Source organism: Cyprinodon variegatus, unplaced genomic scaffold (assembly GCF_000732505.1).
Source record: "Cyprinodon variegatus isolate N-32 unplaced genomic scaffold, C_variegatus-1.0 Scaffold25, whole genome shotgun sequence".
NCBI classification, from domain to species: Eukaryota; Metazoa; Chordata; class Actinopteri; order Cyprinodontiformes; family Cyprinodontidae; genus Cyprinodon; species Cyprinodon variegatus.
Window position 1 is genome coordinate 1,313,711 of NW_015150478.1, and position 10,479 is coordinate 1,324,189.

General features: G+C 35.2%; 1 protein-coding gene across 2 annotated transcripts in view; it reads left to right on the forward strand.

The window, feature by feature from the left end:
* mut (methylmalonyl-CoA mutase) overlaps nucleotides 1-8,576 on the forward strand; it is a 27,986-nt gene extending 19,410 nt beyond the window's left edge. Inside the window, exons 9-13 of one of the 2 annotated variants that reach the window (XM_015395249.1) lie at nucleotides 3,264-3,379; nucleotides 5,100-5,231; nucleotides 5,308-5,455; nucleotides 7,035-7,202; nucleotides 7,987-8,115. In XM_015395249.1, the coding sequence (XP_015250735.1) occupies nucleotides 3,264-3,379; nucleotides 5,100-5,231; nucleotides 5,308-5,455; nucleotides 7,035-7,202; nucleotides 7,987-8,115 (693 nt within the window). Of the gene's footprint in view, nucleotides 1-3,263; nucleotides 3,380-5,099; nucleotides 5,232-5,307; nucleotides 5,456-7,034; nucleotides 7,203-7,986 lie in introns of both variants that reach the window. The other variant, XM_015395240.1, reaches the window with a different exon arrangement.
* Nucleotides 8,577-10,479: the final 1,903 nt, after the last annotated feature.

Sequence of the window (10,479 nt, forward strand, 5' to 3'; positions counted from 1 at the left end):
TATATTTCTGACTGTATATCCCTGTAATTATTACACACTGTAGCTTTAAGTGATTGTCGTTGTTCTAAATTTCAGGGCCTCCTATAGGTCCCCTGTTTTTAGCATCCTACACTCTGCTTTCAGTTGGAACCAGCTTAGGAAGACAGCCTTAGTAGTCAGACTCAAAAGCACATTGGACTTTTTTTTTCTTTTTTTCTGGAAACAATTTTCTTTAAACAATTGTTAGTAATAATGTTTTCTAATCAAATGTGTTTTAAGGCTGTGTGCAATTATTGCCTTTTTAGGTAGAGTCATGATTTATTTCTCTAAAGAAGTTGCATTTTTTATTTTATTTACAGAAAAAACAATATTATGTAGGGTTTATTGTTAATTTGTATTACTTGTTTTTTTCAGTAGTCTTACAATTAACATTGAATATTAATGTATATGTGAGAAAAACATGGTCAGGGCAAGGTTGTCCTATTTTTTTCATGACATTGTGATGCTGACCTTCACCCACTGGGAAAAATTTTCTTATTTTTTTTCAATAAGACATATTATTTAGAAAGATTGGGAAGAAAAAAGTGGGCACTGCTTGGCCGGGGGTGACCAGTCTGCGCTCTGAGCTATATGCTTGAAACAGATGAGTTTTGAATTCAGAGCATAAACTGATTGCCCTGCAGAAATACTTCTTTAAAGTCCTAGAATATGATAATCATTTTAACCAACAGCAATTCAAAAGAAAAGCCAAACTAACATTCCTCTCTTTAGTGTACGAATTGACTGTCAATTGCTGTTTTGTATCACAGCAATGCTGGGTATAAATAATAGAAAGAAATATTCATGGACAAAAACATGTAAAGAAAATATGGAGTGTTGGTAATTGGAAAAAGAAATGACAATAAAGATTGTACTCGTGGGTTAATTTGAACAAGTTTTATTCCCACCTACTTCCATCTAATTATATAATAAATTTTTAAGTCTTTTCACTGTGCAGTTTAACCTAGTATTTCCTTCATGTGAAGCTTGTTCTTTAACTGTTATGTCTAGAAATAAATCATTAAAATTGTACCCTTTACCATCTAAACCTTTAATAAATATAAGGTCTGTTTTGATCAGGGTTTCTCTCTTGTTCCCTATTTTTTATTACTTATATAACTTGTTATATATTTACTCAAATATTTCATATTGGTTCTAGTAAATCTTCAGACCAAATCCAGAGGAAAATATATTTCTACCATTTTCTAAATCACGTGCTTTGCTAGGATTGCCTTAAAATGTATCTGTTGTGTCTCAGTTTTCTGCACCTCCAGCAGCTATCTGAGCAAAGAGCACAGCAGATGACATGACGCAGAGACATCTGCAGCAACCAACGCAGTCACTCTTCCACCATTGTTTTGTTTCAACCCAGTTAAACAAGGTCTCATGAACTGAAACTAATGTAAATCATAGGAGTTAATTTAAACATTGATTTAACAGCTTCCTTCTTAGTCTCGATAAAAGAGAAATTTGAAGTTGTCTGTCTGTCTGTCCATTCAACCTGCCGCCCGTTGGGTCATTGGGTTATTCAGTAAACCGACAATCTGACAAATGGTTGGTTGGCGAAATGTATGAGTGGAAAGTAGGGCTAAAAATCAAAATTCTGATGATTTTTTTTAACCAAAACTGAGATTTTATTTAGATTTTCCTTTGAACTCATCCCAAGCTTGCGGATGTTTCAACCCCAGGGTTTCCGTTTTTAAAAGCTTGCTTTCCCATATTCCATTGTTACCCGACTTGACTGTAACCATTGTATGAAAAAGTGTTTACTTCTACTTCTGTGCATGGATCTGCTGCTATCTGCAAATCTCTCTACCCTTCTGTGTGGCGACAAACTTCAAGTGTTTAATCACCACCTAAAGGGCTGGTGGGAGAAATTTAGTGTCGTACTCTTCTTAATTATAGTGTGATTAAAAATCAGTGCCTGTACAATTTGGAAATTGCGTTTTGTTAAATTACAGTTATATTGTAAATGCAATTAATTGCCCAGCCCTAGTGGAAAGTCTTTTCTCAAGCAACAATAAATTTGTCTATTGATCTGTCCAGTCATCAGTTTGTCCTCCCAGCTGTTCATCCTTTCTTCTGTCCATCCATCCTTACATCATCATATTTAATCAATGACCACTGCTGAAGTGTGTTCTATGAAGTTCAAATGAACTTTTACATTCATTTAAAAAGACTAAGGGATTCTGTACATTTTAGCAGGCAAAATAGTGTTCTAATATATATATATATATATATATATATATATATATATATATATATATATATATATATATATATATATATATATATATATATATATATATATATATATATATATATATATACTCATATAAATAAACTCAATCTGTGATGTCTCTAGCTGCCAACATTCAGTATGTTTTCACCTTTTGCTCTGAAACCTAATTGTTTTATAAGCAGGATGGACAGCTTTAGATGAAGGTCACCCCCAGAGGGGATGATTGCTTTTAAAAACAATATGTCTTTAGTTATTTTTATTATGACATTAAAGTGAGGGGGAAAAAAGTCTATTAATTGGATTTGGTAGGAAAATGAGAGATTAGATTAAGTCATATTGCCAAGCCTTATTAAAAAAAACAAAAAATACAATCTGAATCAAGTTTATTGTGAAGTTGGTTTGCACTTAAAAGGCATTTGACAAATGCAGACAAATTTAATATATATATATATATATATACACACACACACAAAATACAGAATCTATAGCTATATACAATATAAAACATACAATATACTATTTTAACATAATTAAAATGAATGTTTATGATATTTCTGGTTATTTGAATAGCCTTAATTAAATTACTTGAAGACATTTCCAAGACATAAGAGTACATTTCATTAATTTAACACTTTATATATTTTAAAGTTAAAATGTTTTTTGACTCTTTGTCTATGTTACAACAAGTGTTGTGATTTTGTTAGTATGATCAGTTAACAGCAGAGTCAAACTCTCCATCTCAGGGATCTTTTTAGAAACTACATTCATACTTTCATTATTTCGTTATAAAACTGTGTATTTAGCTTGCCTTTCATGTCAGCCTTTACCATGTTATCTGTAGTGATTAGAAATTGAAAATGTGCTTTTCGACATAGAAATTTTATTTTAAAATAATGTAATGTAAATGTTAAATAACACAAATGAACTTAATGATTTATATACTCTATAGAGAATAGCAGTTTCTGTAATTTCTCTGTGTATTTCACCCTTATAACTTATTCAGGTGAGACAGAGTCGTGATCCTGAAGTGGCAAAGAAGTGTCTGGCGGCTATTGAAGAGTGCTCCCGATCAAGGGAGGGCAACCTCCTGGCCCTGGCTGTGGAGGCAGCACGAGCCAGGTCAGAGCTCCTCCACCAGAACAATCTTTATTTCTGCTTCAAGTCACATTCACATGCAGCACATCTTTCTTGCACTATATATAAATATATATATTTATTTTTCCTGCGTGTGTAATTTCAGCAAGTGTGATGGTCTTACACTGAATGACTGGCACTCTTACTCTTATAAAGTAAAGTTATTCACATCTTTTCTTTAGAGGCTGTGAATGAGAGGTACTTAAACCTTGTAATAATTCTTCACCGGTTCTGTCATCTGGCTGATAATGAACCAACTGATCAAAGTCACCTGGAATCATCACCTTTTAAACATTCCCAGTTATTATTTTATGGACAAATTTTTACACTGGATGTCTAAATGAATGTATGAAAACTATCTTCAGATGCAATCATCTAGCTGGTAATAATTTCATATACAGTAGTGCTTGAAAAGTGTGTAGGCGTTTGTGAATACCAATGTGGAAATGTTATATTGTGAACCTTTTTTGTGGGTCAGTGGGAATAAAAAAGGGCTTTTTACTCCACTTACAAAACAAAAATAAGGAAAAGGGGATAGTTTTAAAGCTCCTGTTTATAGATTAATAAAAAAAGAAAAGAATTAGAAAGCTATATCAGATCTGTGCTGGCTAGTCTCAGATTGTTGATCCGTTTCTTTAAGAGCCCCATTCTTCTGTGACTGCACCTTTATATGTGTATAACTATGTTTTGATTGCTGCAGATGATGGAGTTGTTCTAGAAATGATTTACTTGACCCCAGTGCAGAATTTGACCCTGCTGATCACAGTGTTTAACTCAGTGGGCTTAAACATCACCTCTTTTTTTCTAACTCTGTGGGTCTGATTTTCCTTATTTACAGGACAGAATGTTTGTCTGTAAAAGGAATTTCCTGCTCTTTAATCTGTGGGGTTGCCCTCAGCTCTGCTTTTTTTTATTTATATATTTTCTTCAGAAGCTATTTTTATGGTTTAATCTCCTCTTCAATCAGCGTTACAATGAAATTTCGTTTTATATTGATAAATAACGTTCTGCTTAAAATGACTTTCTATATTATTTCCTGATGGATTTTAATGAAATTTGCTGTCTGCTACACTTGAGGTCATTTTAATGCTTTATTTTATTTTTTTTACATAAACTAATTATTTCTTTTTATTGGGAGCCAGATGCAGGACCAAAACAGTAATTAATATTTCACAGAAAAACAAAACTTTGAGTCAGACACCTCCGACTGATGGTTTAAAGCAGGGGTTTGACAAAACTCAGCTTATTCCACGTTTTTACAGTATTAGGTTTATTACCCCCTTATCCACTCTGCTCATCATTAAAATAATTAAATTTGTATTATTTTATTATCTAAAAATATTTAACTGAGCTTTGAAGGCAGATTACAGTAAAACAGTTTCAGATTAAAAGAATCAACTGGATGCATCATATTTAACCAATCATGATGATGAAATGTGAAGCTGTATACAAGGAAGTATTTATTTAGTGTTTTTTAGATTTTTACAGGCCTCCTTACCCTCTTTGTATTATTGCTTTGATTCTCTAAAACTCTATTATATAACCCTCAGATTGAAGGCATTTCTCCAGACATAATTTAAATGAAATACAAAAATCCTCTTGTAAAAAAGGTTTTTCTTTATTGAACATTTTTTTATTTTAATTTCAGAGGCAGTGGGGATGTGAAGCCATGCTGAACCCTGTTCATTGTGTTTCTTTTATATAGATGCTCTGTTGGTGAAATAACTGATGCAATGAAGAAAGTGTTTGGAGAGCACAAGGCCAGCACCAGGATGGTGAGCGGGGCTTACCGCAGCGAGTTTGGAGAGCATGAGGAGATCGCTGTGGCCAACAATAGGTAGAAAATAACCCCAGTTCTCTTTTTGGCCTTAGTAATGTTTATGGTTGATTGACAGGTCATTCTCTTACATTAGAGTAACAGAGTTTAAGAGACACGAGGGCAGGAACCCACGGCTACTGGTGGCGAAGATGGGACAGGATGGACACGACAGGGGCGCCAAAGTCATCGCCACAGGCTTTGCCGACTTGGGATTTGATGTTGACATCGGGCCACTATTTCAGGTCAGTGATTCAGACTTGACAGGCGTCCTCCTGTCCATGGTGCACCACGTAATGGCGACCCTGCAGGGACAAGCAGACATGGATGAAAAGAGTTTTCCTGGAGTTTGAATATGACAGCCATGTTTGTTCTACCACCTCACACAATCAGGAGGAATTTAAAAGAACCTCTAAAGCTCACTACTAAAGAAATGCAGCAAAGATTGGCAAGAAGCCCGAAGTCTCCATGACAACTATTAGATATATACATCAGGGGTAGAGTTAACCTTGTATGTTCTGTATTTAATGTTTTATTATTTATTTCTTAAATATAATAGATAAATCTGAAAGCCATCTGTCACTTTCGCACCCTGACCAATCTGTGGCGTGTAGAGTAATAATTAGCTGTTTTTAACCAGATGTTCTGCAGATGCCAGTCATTGCTGACTTCCTTATTACCTTCTTTGGCCACATTTTCACAGATTTTCTAATTGGGTTGAAGCCTCTTTAGGAATTCAACTTGAGACATTTAACGATGCACAAACAGGTGCGCTTTAAGGTACGGAGGAAGCTGTTAGAATATAATTTATTTTTATAGTGCAGTCATTGGATTTGTTTATATTTTTATGCTATTAATGGGATAAATTTCAGAGAAAAAGTCACACGTATTTATGGATATAGCATCTTCAGATTGCTTGAAGTTATTTAATTATCATAAAAACAAAGTAAGGGATAAGATTAGACTATGGAAGGATTGTTTTTGACCTTGTCTGTCAAAATGACGGACAATATAAAAAGCTAGAGCAGCCTCTAATTTACATGCCATGTGTGCATGTTTGAGAGGCTTGACAGGTAAGAGCTCTTTTTTTTCACACCGTCATATATAATCATCTGAAGTTAGCCAGACTTGACTAGGACTTTAACCAGAACCCTGTGCTTTTCTCACATGGACAAGTGAGCCATTTTTCTGCCACAAACACTGCAGGAGGGTTTGGGGTCCGCCCCCACTTCTCCTTCATCTTCCACATGGTCTCTGGAGTGGTGCCACTGGGCAGACCTTATATCATTACAGTAGGAGAAAGCAATCAGCAACCAATCTAAGGAGGGAGGGGGAACACAGTTTCCTCTTTTACAGTAGTTCCCTTCTTCCCTGACCTCCAACATAAAAGCAGATCATAAAAAAGGTCAAATAAAAGCCTGGTCACCAATAAATTGCCAAATATTGGATAAACATTGAATCACTTTCTCTTCAGTCCTCTGAGGCTGAATTAAAAAGCTTTACAAATTTTTATTTCCTGACATCCATCTTGTTATTCAGGCACTTCTCGCCGCTCATCGTATTTCCGTGTGTCGCTGTCAGAATGAAAAGAACGTCAGATGATGGGTTTGCTCTCAGCTCACCTCCTCTCAGGAGCTGTTTTTCTGTTTGATGCCTCTTGGTTTCTCTCACCCTCTGGAGACATATACAGGGACATGTGAGGGAAAATATTAGCTGCTAAGAAATATATATAAAAAATAAATCCTTTATTGATGTTTTGTGGTGCTGGTTTATTGCTTTTTGTGTTTGTTATATTTCTGAGTTGCAAGCTTGTGTTTCCAACAGACCCCGCGGGAGGTTGCCCAGCAGGCCGTAGATGCTGATGTTCACTGTGTTGGGGTCAGCACGCTGGCAGCGGGACACAAGACGCTGGTCCCAGAGCTCATCAAAGAGCTACGCAAGCTCAACAGGCCAGATATCCTTGTTATCTGTGGAGGAGTGATCCCACCACAGGTAACTTCTGAGTGACTTTACACTGCGTTTTAACTTTAACCTCTTTTGTGTGAGTCATAGCATTAATCTATTAAAAATGCCTGCAGCTTCAGGGCTTTACTGATCAGTAAACTATTAGGATAAGTGTCTACCTACCTTTTTAAATGAGGTTAGAAATCCTAAATTAATTCAACTTTCACCTGTGAATGTGATGTTGAAACTGCAGCTTTTGTTAAAAAACGTATAAATTCATAAAGCTTTCTTGGATTCCTTAACATCTATTAGTTAATTTATTTATTTCATTGTTTCATAACTTCAAGCCTCAAATATCTTTGTTTTGTTGTCTGTTATTTACATTTTTCTTCAGCAGAGGCCATTCTCCTTTGGATTACTTTCTTTTATTCCCTTTTATCAAAGTCAATGGACGTTTCGAGTTTTATCATCAGTGTAGTTATGTTTTTATGTACTATAAAGCTGTGAAATAGACTGAGGGAAGAAGTTTATTTCTGAAAAGTTTTCTAATCACTGCATTTTAAGTTAATTTTGCTGCCAGTTTTTAAAAACTCAGACTTGTTTGCTAATCCTTTAAACAGTCTTTATGCTAAAAAAAAAAAAAGACATTTACAGGTTTCTAAGTTCAGATTTCAGAATATTTCCAATGTAAGTCGATAAAGGTTTTCATTGCAAGAATGTGAAAATCATGTTTAGGGTTTTACATTGCTGTGGCTTTCCTACATGGTAAAATCTGCTGTTGCATTTTAAAGATGCCAACTCTGAGTTGTGTCTTACCTCTCTGTGTTTTTAGGACTATGAATTCCTCTACCAGAGCGGCGTCTGCGCTATATTTGGTCCAGGAACCAGGATTCCTCAAGCTGCTGTGGAAGTTATTGACAATATAGAGAAGAGCCTGGAGAAAATTCGACACGCCATGTAAAACAGTTTGATTTAACCTTTGTGTTACAGTATTGCAAAAGTTGAATTCTATTCATCTGAATTTCTCTCCCCTCCTGGTGGATGGATGTGTTAAGTAGATCCTCTTCACATCGTGGATATTTCAGAAATGAGGGGAATAAATACTCATCATGTCCTGACAGATGTAGACCTGCTATGAATGTAATTTTCCTTCCATTTCTAAGCAGGATGTAATTAAAAATCAACTTGTAGATAGAAACTGAAATAAAGTGTCCTTCTGTTTTATCTGTCCTGCTTCCATCACAGTAAACACTCTTTGTGTCAAAGGTCAATGTGGATTTTATTTCTTAAATCTGCATGTAGTGTTTAAAATAGTTTAAAAGAGCATCACTGAAAACAATGTTTAAAGGGTTGGAGGTGGGATTTTTCTACTGGTGATTTACATTTTGATTGAACAGGTTGCTTCAAATAAACTTTGAAAGTGTGCTGTCATGGAGAGTTCCTCATTTCTATGATTTTTTTATTGAATGTATCATGATTTAGTTAGACAAACAAATTTTTGCATCTTTATGAAGCTGAAGAAAAAAAGAATGTTTTAAAATTTGTTTAGGTTAATACATAGTAGAATCACTTTTTGGTTTAATTGTTGCTGGGATGTGTCTCTACCAAAGGATTATGACCAGTCAGATTAGGTAGATGGCATCTGTCAGCATCAGTTTCTTTCTCCATCCAGATTTAGGTATTGATTTTCTCTTAAGTCTTTCTTATTTTTTTTTTCCAATTCTATTTTCATTGTTATTTCGATTGGTAAACAATACACCAGTCATCTACAGCAATCCATTCATTACAACATTATTGTCCAGTAAACATCTGCAATTCCACAGGATATATAGATAGGGATGATTGGTTTTCCCTCTATCACACAAACACACACAAAAAAAAACCAAAATTAATAACATACAAAGATTACAAACATAACTCTTTTGGCTAAGACCAAAAACGCTGGGGTGCACTTCTGTTATACAATGAGAAAATAAAGTAAATAATTCACTGATGCATAAGGGTTAAAAAAGGAAAGGCTTAGAAAAAAAGAGGAAGAACGGAAATGGATACAAGAACTATAGAAAGGATGGACAGATTGGAGTGGCATATCTTTCCCAGCTTTTAATAAACAGATCCCTTCTTAGTCTTAAAATAAATGTAATAATTTCCATCTTAAAGATGTTATAATGTCAAACCATTCGTCCACTGTAGGTCTTAGTATCCGAAATAAATATTTTTCATTAGAAGATAAATTTTGTGATGGTAAAACACCAAAATATGTCACCAACCCAAAATTAATATCTGTCTGAAATACATTTTGCATAATTGTAGATCTTCTGCCAGAAAGGTAACAATATTGGACAAGACCAGAATATGTGATAATGATTCACTTCCAGGCCTCCACATTGTCTCCGACATATTGATGCATTGGTATAGTGTCTTTCTTGAGCTGGAGCAATAAAGAATCTACCAAAGAGTTTTGCAACAAAACTCTCTCCATTTAGTTGGAAGTTTTCAGTTGTATCTGGCATCATTTTTCCCAATGTTTTTCATTTAAAGTATGTGTACTGCCCCTCATTAGTTGCAAACCCCTATAGAGTTTTGAGATGTTTTTTTTTGGCCAGGACTTAGAGTAAACGTATGCATCCATAAATACTTTTATTACAATGTTATCCCATTGCTCTTGTTTTAATCTCTTTAATCAGTTGTTCAACATGATGGTGGACCTGTAGAAATCTAAAGAGGTCACCATTATTTAGACATATTTGTGTCTTTAGATTTTGAAAACTGTTCACTCACCTCTTATATACAGTAGTAAAGTTCAACATGCTGTTAATCCTTGAGATTTTTAGGTCTTGAATCTTGTATGTAGATTTTCTCGAGGTCTTTCTAACACTTGAACATGCTATGATTTGAACCATTCAGTAGCAGCTCTAGTTGGATATTCACACACATTCCCTCTCCCAGAATCCTCTCTGTTTACTTGCAGGCTTCTTCCTAGCATCTCTGATCAGCTGCTCTCTCAGCTTTGAGGCATAGCCTCCCCATGGCTCACTACGGTTGTGCCTTTGGCCTTTTTATCAGTGTTGAGGTGAAGTGGAGTCTTTGTTCTCTGACCTTTGCGTGTCAGCAAAAAAAAAAACACAAACTCCTTTTGGGTTTCAGCTGAGCAGAGAACCTTCTTCCACATCTTTGCTGTGCCCCCCCACATGGCTTTAGGGTACTGGCCCATCTAGCCATTTTCAGATGAATGATTTAGTTGCTTCTCAATGAGCTGTCTGCTGTGTCCCTGAGTCCTCATTATGCTTTTTACTCACCAGGGGAACTTTAAGGCTTTTACAAA